The 15,815-nt window shown below is 45.5% G+C and overlaps 1 protein-coding gene across 4 annotated transcripts in view; it reads right to left on the reverse strand.

The window, feature by feature from the left end:
* The window catches only part of RORA (RAR related orphan receptor A), a 745,063-nt gene that overhangs the window by 96,035 nt on the left and 633,213 nt on the right, over positions 1–15,815 (reverse strand). The window contains exon 1 of one of the 4 annotated variants that reach the window (XM_055118529.1): positions 4,368–4,543. The exons of 2 other annotated variants lie outside the window; for them this stretch is intronic. In XM_055118529.1, coding sequence (XP_054974504.1) covers positions 4,368–4,398 — 31 coding nt within the window. In that variant the 5' untranslated portion in view covers positions 4,399–4,543. Of the gene's footprint in view, positions 1–3,548; positions 3,568–4,367; positions 4,544–15,815 lie in introns of those variants that run through there. One more of the 4 variants, XM_055118530.1, reaches the window with a different exon arrangement.

Here is a 15,815-nt window from a genome sequence, read left to right on the forward strand (position 1 = left end):
ACTCTGAGAATCTAGTTCTACTTTTAAAAATTTACTAAATATGAGTGGCCAGAGAAATAGTACAGACACTTGCCTTGCACATGGCCTACTGGCTTCAATCCATGGTACCCCATTGGGTCCCCAAAGTGCAGACCAAGGAGTAAGCCCTGAGCATCGTTGGATGTGGCAAAAAAAAAGAAAGAAGGAAAGAAAGAAAGAAAGAAAGAAAGAAAGAAAGAAAGAAAGAAAGAAAGAAAGAAAGAAAGAAAGAAAGAAAGGAAGGAAGGAAGGAAGGAAGAAAGGGAGAAAGAAAGAAAGGGAGAAAGAGAAAGAAAGAAAGAAAGAAAGAAAGAAAGAAAGAAAGAAAGAAAGAAAGAAAGAAAGAAAGAAAGAAAGAAAGAAAGAAAGAAAAAGAAAAGAATCATTAAATATGATATGAAGGCAGCCTGGATAACCGTATAAACTGAGCATCAAGAAAGCATGCTTAGAGAATTTCTGTGACAGTGTTCTTAGAAGATCTCATCACATACAATAGGTTTTACTGATTACTAAAATAATTTAGGGGGTTTTCAGAAAGCAGAAATCTGACTCTTCTTAGCAGATCTATCTATCTATCTAAATAGTGATGCAACCAGCCGATAATTTTTCCTCCCAGTAAACGTCATTATACCTTAGTTTTGTGGGTGCCCCGGGATGAATTCCCAGTGGCTAAGGGCAAACACAAGTACTTTTGCTGACCTCATCCATTTAATTGTGAATCAAGGGGCACTATAGGGGAAGGTGGGAGAAACTAGTGGGCCTAGGAGTCTTCAGGTATTCACTACTAATTGTCCTTAGGGCTGTGTGACTGCCCCCTCCCCCCTCCAAAATGAAACCGAGTGATTTACATCAAGAGCGGTTTCTCTGTAGGCACAGTCACTTGAGCAAGTCCACACACTCAAGAGCAGAATGGGTGAGCCGAGTCTCATCGGGCTCTGTGTTCAAAATATACAAAAGCAAGCAAGGCACTAATCAGAAAAACACGGAGTCTTTACATACTTACTATGAGCCACCACCTGGCCTCAGCCCCACAGGACCAACAGTCTCTTTGTCTGGAGAACAACTGACTCTTGGCTTTCCTTGCTTCGGGGAGCAGCCATTTAGGTTTTTTCTCTCCTCCAGACCAAGCCCACATCTCTGATACCTGTTCATTGAAGATTCCCCATATGGGACCTGAGTCCCACAAGGTACTTAAAAGAAAACGAGGGTGAACATAGAAATTGCATTTGCTAACAAGAAAGGCCAAATCCTTCCAAGCTCTTAAAAACAAACATAAGCCCCACCTTGCTTCGAGTTAGAAATACTAGCCAATGCCCATTACCAGGGCCAGCCCTTTCAGAGCTATCAGGCCCACCACTGCGGCCATGAACTGTGCCCAGACAGCTCCATCCTGGGGCAAATTCCCTGAGAGCCTTAGTCCAAAACTTCATTTATGTAGGCAAAGGCTAAACACCAGACCAGAGCAAAGCGAAATAAAATCTCCAGAGGTTGAAGACACACTTGCATTTCCTTTCAGACATTGCTGCTCCCTGACATTTAGCAAATGCACTTTTTATGATGAGCAGAACAAGTGTTCCCATGATTATAAACATTATCGTAGACTCTCGCCTTTTGCCCAAGAGGCAGTTCAAATGCTATCGGAATTTTGTAGTTAATGAAACAAAAACAGAAGCAGAAGGAGGAGCCTACCTAGAGTGGCTCAAATGAAGATTTATTACTTCTAAGCATGAAACCACTTTAAGTCTAAACTTATTTGACAAGTAATGTAGAGGAAGGATTTTCTTCTTTGGTGAGTTCAAAAGGCCCGATTTACTGATTTTTTTTTTAAATCAACAAATCTGCCAACAAAGAGAATGTTTCTCTTTAATGATGGCTTGTTCTCTCCTCCCTGTCCACATGCGGACACAAACCATAAAGCCATATTGTAGAGAGTGTTTCTACCTAAAGAGAATCTAATTACACAAAGTATCTTACATATGAAAGCAATTTAACCATTAAAATGAGAGGAGTAGGAAGTATTTAATATAATTCAGGGTCAGTCCCCCCTCCCTTAAATCTGATATGGAAAAACACAGCATTCCTAATTTTCCCCATGAACTATTATGCTTCAGTTAAAATTTTCAGTAAAGTAAGATAATCCTATTAAAATATAAGACAGTATGGTACTGAGAACGACATATTCTAATATCTGGACTTACTTCCGTCTCTCTCCTTACATTTAAGATACTTCTGTGCTGCTTTTCTGTGAGCATGAAGCCATAGATCTATTATCATATGGTAGCCAGAGGTCAGTCACCCCAAGAAAAATGAGCGGCTAGAACTTCTTTTTAGGAGGAGGGGGGCTGATGGCGATGTGACGCTCATGATTTATATCAGAAAGCAGGCAACTTTATGGTGTACCAGAACTACCAAATCAACAGCCAAAATACTTGGAGATACACATAGCAAATTAAATATTTTAAAAATGTAATTTTCCTTATACATGGTTCGATGGGAACTGCTCTTGAGCGAAATACTCTCAGCCTGTCAGACGCACCCACCCCCACCCCCACCCCCGCTCATGAACACAGATTATATACTAATTTAAATGCCTGAGAACCAGTTTGGAGCTTCCCCGATCGCAATATTGCAACATTAACTTTACAACTTAAAGAGAAAAGTGCGAGCACTGCCACAACTACGCAAGCTATTGGAGTCGCTTTACTCGTGAAGGATTAGGGAACACAGGAAATAGCATGAAAGTTTTTTGGGGGAGGGGAGGAGCACGGCTTGCTTTTCACATCAGAAGTCCGAAAAAAAAAATCTGAACCTTTTTTTCCCTTCTCAAAATGACTTGGAGTCCTGGGGAAGGCGGATAGCAGGGAGGCCGTTGCAATCTCGCGTCCCCGCTACACATGCAGACCCCGTGTCCTGCACGCCGCCGGGGGACAAGGCGGAAAACCTGCGGCGGGCGCGTCGCCAGGACGATCCCCGCGAGCAGCGACCCGCGTACCAAGGGCGATCCGTGGCGACCCCGGGCGAGGGAGGCAGAGCTCGGCGCTCCCAAAGCCACCGCGGCGCGTCCCCGGCCTGGGGCGCACAATTCCGGCTCCCCAACCTGGCGCGCGTCCCCCGAGTGTTCGTAAAGAGGCGGCGCCGAGACCCCCGGACACACGCGGTCCCGCTCCCCGCACTCCCCCGCAGCACCCAGATCCCGCTCCCCGCAGGATCCCCGCGGTTCCCCCTTTCCCGCTGCCCGCAGCTCCCCGGACACTCCCGACCCCGCTCTCCGCAGTCCACTGGAGCTTCCCCGACCCCGCTCCCCCCCAGGACGCAGCCCTCGGCTCCCCCGACCCTGCTCCCCGCAGTCCCCTGGGGCACCCCCGACCCCGCTCCCCGCAGGACCCCGGGACACCCCCGACCTCGCTCCCCGAAGTCCTCTGGAGCACCCCCGACCCCACTCCCAGTAGGACCCCCGGAACCCCCGACCCCGCCCCCCGTAGGACCCCCGCGGCTCCCCCGACCCCGCTGCCTGCAGTGCCCTGGAGCACCTCGGACCCCGCTCCCGCAGGACCCCAGCGGCTCCCCGGGCCACGCTCCCCGCAGGCCCGGGGACACGCGGGCGCAGCCGTCCCGGGCTCGCCCGCCGCCGCCCGTCGGACGCGGGGACAGGCTCCGAACGCGCCTCCGAACTTCGCTTCCCAACTCGCAACTTCCCGGCCGGCCCCGCTTTCCTTCCGCCACGCCAGGGGAGCCGAGCCGGGCCCGCCGCCCGCCGCGCCGTGGAGGCTCGGCCCGGCCGCCGCGGTCCGAGTCCCGCGCGGGGCCAGGGGCGCCCGGCGGCGGCGCGGGAGTCGCGACACGCCCGGCGGGAAGCGCGTCCCGCGGAGGCCCCGCGCACGGCCCTGCCCGCGCCGCCAGCGAGCCGGCCCGAGCGGAGCGCCAGGCCCGGAGCGCGGACCGGGCCCGGGTGACAGCGGCAGCGGCGGCGCGGCCCGGCGCGGCCCGGCGCGGCCCGGCCCGGCCCGACCCGGCCTCCCCGGCGTAGGCCGGAGCCGTCCGGGTGCGGGCCCGGGGGAGCGGCCGCCGGGCCCCGGCCTGCTCCGGGCCCCCAGGTTCCCCCCACGCCCCAGAAGTGCCGCGACTCTCCGCAAACTTTGTGTCCGCAGCCCCCGGGTGCCCCGCGACGCGCCACCGCGGCGGGGGGCTGCAGCGCGGGACCGGCCCGGCGCCCCGCGCCCCGCGGGAGGCGGCCGAGCCCGCGGGGGGCGCGGGGGGCGCGGCGGGGCCCGCGGACGTGCGCTCGGGCAGGCGCGCCCGCCCCCGGCGCCGCCCCCCGCCCCCCGGCGCGGCGGGACCCCGGCGCTCACCTTTCATCGCTGCGATCACAAAATACATCATTCAAGCCGCGGTGCGGAGAGCGCAGGGAGAGCCGCGGTCCGACCCCGGAGCCCCCGCGCCGCCGCCCGAGCCACAGCAGCAGCTGCCGCAGCTGCCCGCCCGCCGAGAGCCATCCCGAGCCATAAGAGGCTCCATGTGACCGGCTGACATCACGGCCGCCGCTCTGTTTACACCGCGCCCTGCTCCCCGGCGGGCGGCGCGGGGCGGGCGCGCCCCACAGCCGCGCCCCGCGCCCCGGGCCCCGCCCCGGCCCGCGGGCAGGTGAGCCCGGCCCCGCCGGCCCCGCGCCCCCAGCCCCGCGCACGGCCGGCGCCCCTGGCCCTTCCCCCGGCCCCGCGCCACGGCCGGCCCTCCTCCGGGGTCTCCGGTGCCCCCTGGCCCTCCCGCGCCCCCTGCCAGCGACTCTGCCCAGGTCCCCGTTCGTGTCCCCAGCACCTGTGACCGCCCTTCTTCCCCATCCTGCAGCCAGAGACACGCAACTCTATGGCCCTTTAAGGGACCCTCAGGGTGTCAGCGACGTTCTGGCTCGGTGCCCGGAAAGCGGGACGTGGGGCGAGTCACCCTCTTGTCCCTACTCCCTGAGAAACCTCCACGTTTTTTTCGAGTCCAGGCTTGAAACCACCCCGAATTGCTGACTCTGCCACCCGACCTCCAAGACCCTGGTCTGCACCTTCCTGCCCACTTCCTTGGGAGCAGAGTAGAAAACCTAGGCCCCTGGCACAGATCCCCGCTGCCTGCTGACTTGAGCTCCCCAGTGACCAGATCCTTCCATATCCACCATCTCGCCCACCCCGCCCTCAAGGGGCCCTCCCAGAGAACCACCTATGCGGCTCCATCCAGTTTTTGTACCTAAATCTCCCCCCCCCCCACCAAACAAGCCTTTTCAGTTGTGGCATTCTGAATTGGAAAAGAGTAAGAAAAGGTCCAGGAAAAGGCCCAACTGTGAATCTGACCCAGCTACTAAGACAATTTCCTCCCAACTTTGAAGCTTAATTCCTTCTCACTGGCCTTATGAACACTTAAACTAGGACACTATTAGCAGACTATTATCTCTTATTCCAAGAATTTCGAATGCTACATACCAGGGTTTGCATTATGAAAAAAGATTTGCGGGTATGTCCATAGTATCGAGCATAGCAGAAAACAAAATTCTCAAAAGTCAGCTATGCACAGTCTATGTCTTCACACCACTTCAATTATCTGATTCTTGGCGTTTCCATTTCCAACTTAAAATCCTATATGTTTATTACTGAGCTCATGGCAATAAATACATGGAAGTTCTAACATTTCTCTCCATATCACCCAGTTGATTTTGCTCCTCAGTTAGGCCATAAATAAAAGCACAGGAAGACCAATAGAACTGAAGAAAATTTAGATTCATACTCCCCCCATCCACGCAGCATGTTCAAAACAAAATCAACACAATGCTCTCATTGAGAAGGTCAAGAAAATGCCTCACACCTGAGCCCAAATCATAGCTTTCTACAAGTTTGCTTTCAGCTAATCAGCTTTTAAAAGCTGATTTTAAAGCAAGCTTCAAAACCAACAGCTTTTTTTTCCTTATCATATACTCCCCCCAATAAAACCACAAACCATGAACAGAGAGGACGCAAATGCAAAGCCAAAACCTACCCATGTTAATTCAGCTGTCCAGCCATAGCGAAGTGGACACTGGTTTCAGAAGTGTCAGCCATACCCACTGTGATGTTTACAATTATGAAATGAAATCACACCACATTCCCATGGTGCAACTGCCTCTTTGGGTGTGGCAACACCCCTCACCTACACCGCCACCATCATTCAGTTCTGGTTCTTGATTTCCATGGACTGCTCATCAACAAAGAGTGAGACCAGACTACCCTGGCAGGTCCCAGGTACAGTGTGCTGTCCTTGGTACTGTTCAAGGCAAGCAGGGGCGACAGCGTCTCAGAGGTCTGTGTTTCCTACATCACTGCCAGGCAATGTGGACATGTACAATGCTGCAAATGTACAATGTACACTACCCTGGAAATAACTGTTTGGAAATGTCTGTCAGGTATCTGGCTCCAAGGTAAATACTCTTACAGGCCTAGTAATCAGTACTTATTTCCACACCATTTCAAATGAAATCCGTAATCGGGAAGGAAGAATGTGATGCGTGCTCCTGCAATTACAAGGGGTAGAATCGTTCATCCTGGAGACACGTCCCCACTAGAAAGAAATATAATCTCATAATACTTGAAATATTTACACATTTATTCAACAAAGACATTTCCAGGATAATGTAATACTGACCTTGCCCTTTAGAGATATATTTCATTCGCATCCCACAACTAATGAGCAACAGAATTTCAGATATTAAGTCTGAACCTTCCTCGGTGGCTCTATGCTATTTGTAATACATGCCTCTATTCACTGCCTTCCACTTTTAACCCAGGTCATATTATTGTTCTTTATATTAGCAAAAAGCCTTCATTAAACCTTAAAAGTAAAAATAAGAGGCTTTTTTTTCTTTTTAAAAAAATGCCTCTTAAAATACAAAATTTCTATGGAATTACAAGTCCTCAGACAAATACCCTGGAATGAAAAGGTCCATATCTTTCAATACTACCATATAGGAGCTATAAGTGATGGACATTTATTTCAGTGCAAACTTTTACCAACTATATATTAAAATGTGGGAATTGTTCTTTGGGCTATATTAAATCAATACTCACAGGACACGTACAGGGAGGGAGGGGCATGGTGTTAAGCAGTACATTCCTTGCACTTTCATATTTTTAACCAAGTATTCAGAAAACTTAGAAGAAGAGAATATTGTGTGCATAAATACAATTAAACAGTATGGGAATTCAGTTTTTTTCTTCTTCACCAAGCAGTGCTCAGAACTTGCTCCTGGCTCTGTGCTTTGGGATCACTCCTGGTGGAACTGAGGAGGACCATATGTAGTGTCAGGGATAAATCCTAGTTGGCTGCATGCACAGCAAGCATATTACCCACTATATTACCTTTTCAGCCGTAAAATGGGAATTCTTGACCACAAATGAGACAACATTTTTTTACTTAACTATCAGTATTGGCTAATTTCACAGAAAGATGTGCCGTATACTGAAAATGACTGAGTTGTCGGTTCTATAGATGGGCCTGGTTCCTCTGGGCTTCACGTGGATGGGTCACTGATCACGAAGTGGACTAGGCTGCCGCACAATGTCCTTGTAAGAAGTCTGCAGGTTAGATGCCCTGCAGAAGTATAATTCATAAACGGGCACTGAGTGTCCCATGACGAGGGGTTAAAAGAAAAAGACACTTAACTTTAAGAGAGTGTATTTGATTTTCTATCACACATGGTCTACTCTAATACCATGCCAAATAAACACACACACACACACACACACACACACACACACACACACACAAAGTACTACTTGGGAGAATGGTCAACCAGCGGACAAAAATGACTCCTAGCATGAAGATGATTTCAGTTTGCTGATACTTAGGAGAGAGAGTACTTAGCTCTGTGATCCTGTCTCACCTGTGCTCTGATTCTCTCTAGTGCATGGCAGCTCACTAATTCAATTAATTTCTTTCTGGCAGAACAAGAAAGGGATCAATAAAAGGTTAATGTGGTCATGAGCAGCCTGATTCAATGTAATTCTTTGCCACCATCACATTGTGATCAGTAGGAACTGCTCCTTCTGGCTGATAGAGAGCCAGGGACCTGCCTACCTGCACAGTCAACAGGGTCAAACCCACGGAGTCTCAGAAGAAATCTCTGGTAAGCTACAAAGAAGGCACAGTTACCTCGAATGATCATAGCTCTGCTTGATTTTCAGTCCACATGGAACCAATGTCACAGAAAGGATCATTTACAAACAGAATCAAACTGGCAAGAATTGAAAACAAAGATATGTGGGATCCCACTAATTATGAGGGTTATGGTGGAATAGGTGAGCAGGGTAATGCAGTTTGTAAGTCTTGTTCACTATTTCAAAACAAATATCAGATTTAAATGTTCATTTGTGCAGGCATATGCAGAATCTGTGAAATATAGTGAGATAAACTTTCTGTTTTTTTTCTTTTTTTGGCGATGAGACATCTTCAATTTTACATGCTCACAGACCACAATGACCAAATACCTCTAATGTGCCTGGCACTGAACTGGAGAAAACTGGAAGTCAAGGCAAAATAGAAGTACTGATCTTGAGTAGCTCACGACTCAACTGCCCTTGGCAGAGAGGAATCAGTTCTGAGTCAGGCGAGTAATCCTCAGGGCTGGTCATGTCTGGTAGTCTCTTGCCGAGTGAAAAGGTGTCTGCACAGCACTTTGCTCTTCATAATTGATGGATGGCTGCAAATCATTAGTGTGGCGATTAGGATAATGGGATGTTGGAGGTGAAAGATTTTGGCTGCATTGAGTCAATGGTAAAAGGATTCTGGGATTTCTGGAACCGCATATCTCATTCATCTATTAGGAAATCCAAGAAGTGGCAGATGTGTTGAAACAATCGCAATGAGGGAAGGGGTCAAGTTCACAGGCATGCAAGGCAGAGAAAATTGAAGAGAACAGGTAGAAAGCAAGTGTGTCACTATGGAAGCACCTGCCAGGGCAAAGAAGGAAATTCTGAGAGATCAGGGATCCTGCCGCTCTGTATGTTCTCTGTCACGTCCTTACCCTACTCCTAGAGCTGCTCAAGAAATAATTTTTGTTGTTGTTAAGGGAATATGAGTAATAAGAAGCAAAGTCAGAACCTGAATGCTGGGGTTCCCATTTTATACTGGCCCTTGTTTCCAGAGGACCTGGGAAATCTTTGTACCTTCTGACCCTGAGGCTCCTTGCCTTCAGAAAAAAGGAATAAAAACAGACCACAGAGCACTCCTAAATCTCAGTGGCCCTTATGAGGATCATGCCCCATCCACTTGCAGGATGCCTTTTTCTCTGCTGCTCTGGGGCTCTATAACTTCTCAAACGCCATTTTGTTTAACTCCATAGGACGGGCAGAAGCTGCTCCTGCGTTAGCTAAACCTGGGCTCCAAACCAACCTTTATTACACTTACTTGATGAGGGTGCTTGAGCAAACCTCTGTTTCCCCATCTATGAAATAAGGATAGTAGTGCCTGGGAGGGCTACTGAGTATATGAACTGAAATGATTTAAAGACAGACTAGGGTGCATGGGAAGGGATTTTACATAGTGAACACCATCATTACCCCTCTAGGACCTCTGTTTTTTATGCACAGTTTTTCGTTGACCTAAATGTCAGCTTTTAATATAGATAGTTGAAATTAGCATTAGTAGGCAATTTTGCTAAGCTTTGGACAATTTTGAAATGTTCACAAATGGAAAGTAAGCAATTACCAACTATCTACTAAGTTTTGGGCCTACAAAGATGAATCCAAATGGAAGCATCCCTTGGTTGAAAAAGCCTTATTGGCCCAGCAGACATTCTGTGGGTCTTATTTCCAATATAAGGGCTCCCACTCAACGGGCAATGACGAAACATGTGCCTTCCCCTGGGCTAGGACACAGGATGGGGAGGAGAAAGCCTCATGGCTTCCCTCAAGGGACTCACAATCCAGTATGAAGTGCACGCAATGCTCGCTCACCATAATAGACAGCATCCAAGTGACATGGTCTCTGAAACAACAGGGTGAACTAAGCCAGGAGTAAGAAAGGTTACTTAATGCAGAGTTAATTGAAATCTTTTGGAAGAGCCCTTCATGCAGGTAGTATCATTTAAGCTAAATCCTGAAGGATGAATCAAATCCAGTGCTGAACCAAGAACGTAAGATATCCTAGAGAAATGGCAAGATAGAAGTTGAGGTGGAAACTGCACGTCTCCCCTCGGAAACAGCTGGCACTGATGGCAGAATGTATATGCAGACAAGGAAAGTTCAAAACCCAAAATGTGGGTTGTAGCAATTTCTTCCTCCTTCCCACCAAGTGTCTAGTTTGCAAACTATAGACATTGAAGAATGTTTTGGGAAATGAATTGTGGGCATAAGAAGGGAACTGTGCTTTAGAAAATCAATCTCTTTACAGCCTGCCTATTTCATAGTCTTATTGTAAGGATTAATAGTAGGTTTGATAGTCATAAAGTTAAATTACACTTAATAAAACACACAGAGCAAAAGAGTTCCACCTCACAGCACACCCAGGAAGAATAAAACTGGAAATGCATGTTATTTCATCAGAGTGAAAAGCTAAGCAGAGCATTTTAGGATGAACAAGATAAATTGAATACTATTTGATTTTGTATCATCATCCATTTCAGCTCTGTAAATTATCAGAGACAGCTCTATTAATGTAGATGCTGCATATATAGGCCATATTTTATTTTTTAGGAGCTCTCTTAAAAAGGTATTTTCAGATAATGGAGAAAAGATAAGCATTTACAGATAGCTTTTTTATTTCTGTCATGCAGGGCCAAGGGCTGAAGAATAACGGGAGCTACATGGGGAAATCCAGGCCTTTACAGGGAGTGAGGGGCCTTCCAGAAGCCGATGCTGGCATTGTTTTCTTCTCCCCAAGAAAACACATTTTTGCTCAGTCAAGCAAAGTAATCAATTATTCTATGTTATGAAGTACTCATAACTGTCAAGATTTCAGACAGTTTTGCCACATGTCAATAGTGGTTCTAAAGTGACGCTCATACCTGGGCTCCAGCTTATAGGATGGGATTCATTGACTGATAGTGTCTGATCAGAAGTCTATTCTCTGCTCATAGAAACGCCCCTATTATTTATAGCACATCCTGCACTAGGAAAGCACACTTTAAGTCCGAAAACAAGAATAGACTTGGGTAAGCTCTTCTGCTTTAATTAAATTTTCCTAAATTTAAAGTGCTAAATTTTTCTAAATCTGTTACCTTCCCACTTCAAAACCTAATCACTATTCCTCTTTTGCACTAAAAACTACTCATTCATTTTGTAAGATGGAGGTAGATTATGTTAGGCATTCATTTACAGTTCCCAAAATTCACATTCGATTTTGAACATCCAGTTAAATCTTGTATCCTCAAAGATAATTTTTAAAAATCAGAATAGCTTTGCCATAATTAAACAAAACTGCTATGTTTTGCATTTACCTAGCCTCTTGATTAACAATTCCTCGGAACTTAACTTTGTACCAGGCAATTAATTTATACTCTTTTAAAAAACAACATCATATAGCACTGTAGCACTGTCGTTCAATTGTTCATCGATTTGCTCGAGCGGGCACCAGTAACGTCTCCATTGTGAGACTTCTTGTTACTGTTTTTGGCATATTGAATACGCCATAGGGAGCTTGCCAGGCTCTGCTGTGTGGGCGATATACTCTCAGTAGCTTGCCGGGCTCTCCAAGAGGATGGAGGAATCGAACCTGGGTTGGCCGCGTGTAAGGCTATCGCTCCAGTCCAACTTCATATAATTCACTAAAATTCTCTTTGGACAGTTAAACAAAATTGGGCACAGAGAAATTCAGTAACTCATTCAAAAACACAAGGGCAGGAGGTGGTGGGACTAGAATGACAAGCATAAAATAAGGGTCTACGGTGCGCATGCTTGGCGATTATGCCACAACTTTCAAAAATTCTGTTCATTTTAGGGGCTGGAGCTATAGTACAGGGGGCAGGGGTTTTGCCTTGCACATAACTGACCTGGGTTCAATCCCCAACACTCCATATAGTTCCCCGAGCCCACCAGGAGTAATTCCTGAGCCCTGCTGGGTGTGGCCCCCAAGCAAAAAAATAAACAAAAATTCTGTTAATTTTTTCTTGAATCGAATACTACCCAAATATTTTGTAAATGGTGAGCTGACTTCTTCAGGAATCGAAAATTACTGCTCTCATAAAATGTAGGCATGTGTGCAAGAAATTCTTTTCTCACTAGCTCCTATAATTGAGTGGGGTTGGCATGTGTCATTATGAATTATTGCACAATTTAGTAAATTATGTAATTACTTACTAATGAAGAAACATACACGGTTGTAATTATCCTGTTTGAAAACAATGTTGCCATTTGTATATTTTAGAAACATTTGATACATATTAAAGTAACTCAAGAGTAATTCTTTCCTATTTTGGAATAATTGAAAAACTCTAAGTATTGATTATGAAATGTCAGGAGGCCAAGAAACTATAGACTATGAAAGTAAATGCTGGCATCTCTAAAAGATTCCAAATAAAAATTTTTAAAAATATATTTCAGATGTAAAACATAATTTCATTATTAAAGCTAGTCTACAGGAAAGACAGAGATATTTATTGTAATTTTTCCCCAAATTAGAGCGCAGCTGCTAATCTGATAGTTTTGACAGCATACAATATGATATAGCACTCCCTTCACCAATTTTAATCACCTAACTTTGATAATATAATAATCTGAAGCAGAGCCACTTAATTTCCAATGCACTTTGGATAAACTGTTGTCTATATTTCAATGATTAAAGTCATGCATGACCTTTTATTTGTACACATAAACAGAATCTGAGATGTTTTTTCTAACATATTTTAAATGAAATATAAAGTAACTTTTAAGAGGGTATAATGAAAAGGAGAAAGAATGACTTGCTTGTTTTAGCTATTGGTGCACATTATTGAGAAACTCTTGGCTGTCTTTGAAAGACACAGGATAGTAATAATCTCAGAAAACCTACTTGTCCATGATTACAAAAATTTGGTACATAATGCCTGGTGTAAATGAATGCCATCGACAAAAAGGTAGTGGTGATATGATTGACAGCATCTTTACCCCTGGAAATCTAAAAGCGGTAATATGGCAAAAAAATTATCCAAAAGTAAAAATGAAAAATGAAAATCGATATCAGAACTGGGAGAATATTCAGAGAGGGAACATTCCAGGAATGTGAGGAGCTGAACCAGCACGTTGGGTAGCAGACTCACTAAATAAGCACACTGGAAACAAGGTAAGTGGACATAAGGTGAGCTGCTGCATTGTGCCTCTGTTCCTATCTTGAACTCTCTGTTAAACCCAAGGTCAAGACACCAACAAACCGGTCAATTCCAATCCACCAAAAATGTTGTACTCCTGTGAACAATGAGTACATTGGACTTACAGAGCAAATTTCTCTCTGTGACAAAAACAATGCTCCTCCCCCCGCCAAAAAAAAAAAAAACCCAATAAGCAATGGTTTCTTGTAAACAGGTAAAAACTTACACATTACAAGAGAAAGGGAAATATGTCTGGTATATCCACAGCATCTACTATTCATTTCAGAATGTAACACTGCTTCCAATATTGTTCAAATGGGCAATGTTCTATTTTAAGACACAACGTGTGCTCACTGTTGTAACAGTATTTTCTGCTATTATTGTAGAAAATGAAAAGAAATTAATTTTGATTCATCTTTTGGATCTCAGTTTTAAATCTATTAAGATACAACTGACTTAGGGTAAAAGCCACTTGTTTTAGCATACAGCTCTTTGAGTTTTGACAACAGAATTTAACTTTTCGGCCACCAACAAGATACAAGACAGCCCCATATATCTTCCCAAATTTGTTGCTCTCTCCCCAAATCAATGGTAAGTCTGTTTTACTATCCCCTCTTGTTTGCCTTTAAAAAATATCGTTTAAATGAAACAGGATGTGGCTTCTTGGCTCTGGTTCCTCTACTTAACATATTTCAGAATTATCCACATTGTTAAGCTAATCAATGATTTGTTACTGTTTTTTAAAAAAATTATGCACTTCATTACCCCCCAAAAATTTACTGTCTTGTTGCTTTGAATATTACTTCATTCTCCTTAGCCCCAAGGAAAAAACCCAACCCAAACCGAACTTTTTGTTCGTTTGTTTGGGGTTGTACCTGGAGGTGCTCAGTGGCTATTCATAGGCCTATGCTCAAGGGATAGTCCTGACAGTGCTCAGGGGTCCCTATGTGGTCCTAGTTTCTTGAACCCAGGTCCAACATGTGCAAAGCAAGTGCTGTAACTCCTGGATGATCTCTTTGGCCTCCCATTATACAATTTATTGTTATTTAATTAAAAGACATTGACATTTTGTTCTCATTTAAAACAATTACAAATAAAGTTGCCATGAACACTTACACACAGGTTTATTGTGTAGAAATATAAATTTTTATTTTGTTTGGGTAAATATCTAGGAATGGGACTGCTTGAGTATATAAGTTTGGGTTTGTTTTTTTCTTTAACTTGTATTTTTTTTAATCGATTCACCATGAGATATAAAGTTACAAAGCTGTTCAAGATCAGGTTACAGTCACACACTATCCCAACACACATCCCTATAACCAGTGCACACTTTCCACCACCAATGTCCCCAGTTTCCACCTCCTCCGATCCCATGCCCCCCACACCCCAGCCTGTCTCTGTGGTAGGCGCTTTCCTTCTCTCTCTCTCTCTCTCTCTCTCACACACACACACACACTCTCTTGCTCTCGCTCTTTCTCTCTCTCTGTCCCCCGCTCCTTTCTCTCTCTCTCTCTCTCTCTCCCTCCCTCTCTCTCTCACACACACACTCTCTTGCTCTCGCTCTTTCTCTCTCTCTGTCCCCCGCTCCTTTGAGATAAGTTTTTTTTGGTTTTTTTTTTGCTTTTTGGGTCACACCCAGTGATGCTCAGGGGTTACTCCTGGCTTTGCACTCAGGAATTACTCCTGGCGGTGCTTGGGGGACCATATGGGATGCCGGGGATCGAACATGGGTCGGCTGCGTGCAAGGCAAACGCCCTACCCGCTATGCTATCGCTCCGGCCCAAGAGATAAGTATTTTTTTAATGTCAAAAGGTTTTGTCGAGTGATCATGACATCTACATTTCTGTTAGCAATATATGAGTTCAAGTAGTTCCAGATGTTTGTCAGTACATGGGTATATGGTGCTGTTAGATACTTTCTCTGGTTCCTGTTATTTGATGAAGTTATGTTCTACAAAGTCACTGGGAGCGAATGAATTCATGGATCCTGGGGGAAACACAAGGCCAAGCTCCAGTTAGTGTGTGCTTGTAACACTTTTGTCAATTTACCTATTTATAACACTGTCCTTCTATTTACAGAATCTTATATACTATGTAACTGTTGATTCATTAACACTGAGCTCAAAGTCAACAGCACTGAATAAAAAAACACATGTATTTTATATGTATTTTTTCCATAAGTTATAGCACAGTCTTCCTGCATATAAAAATACTAGCCAACATTTTATCACTATACTAGGAGGGGGAGGTAGTGTCATACAGCCAGATGACCAGCACAGAGTCAACTGTTAGGAAAAGATGACACCACATAGACTGTGCAAGGGATGCTGATTGACGGTAGGAAGGAAGAAAGGGTGCAGACCTCAACTGTACTTCCCAGGGCATGTCTGGTTGAGGTGGAAAATGTGCCATTAATAAGAATTAAATTTCTCTCTTTCTCTCTCCCCAGCTCTCCACTTTCCTACCTAACAGGGTCCCTGTGAATGGCACTGCCTTTCAGGATTCTGGTC

This window comes from Sorex araneus, chromosome 10, assembly GCF_027595985.1.
Source record: "Sorex araneus isolate mSorAra2 chromosome 10, mSorAra2.pri, whole genome shotgun sequence".
Classification (NCBI taxonomy): Eukaryota; Metazoa; Chordata; class Mammalia; order Eulipotyphla; family Soricidae; genus Sorex; species Sorex araneus.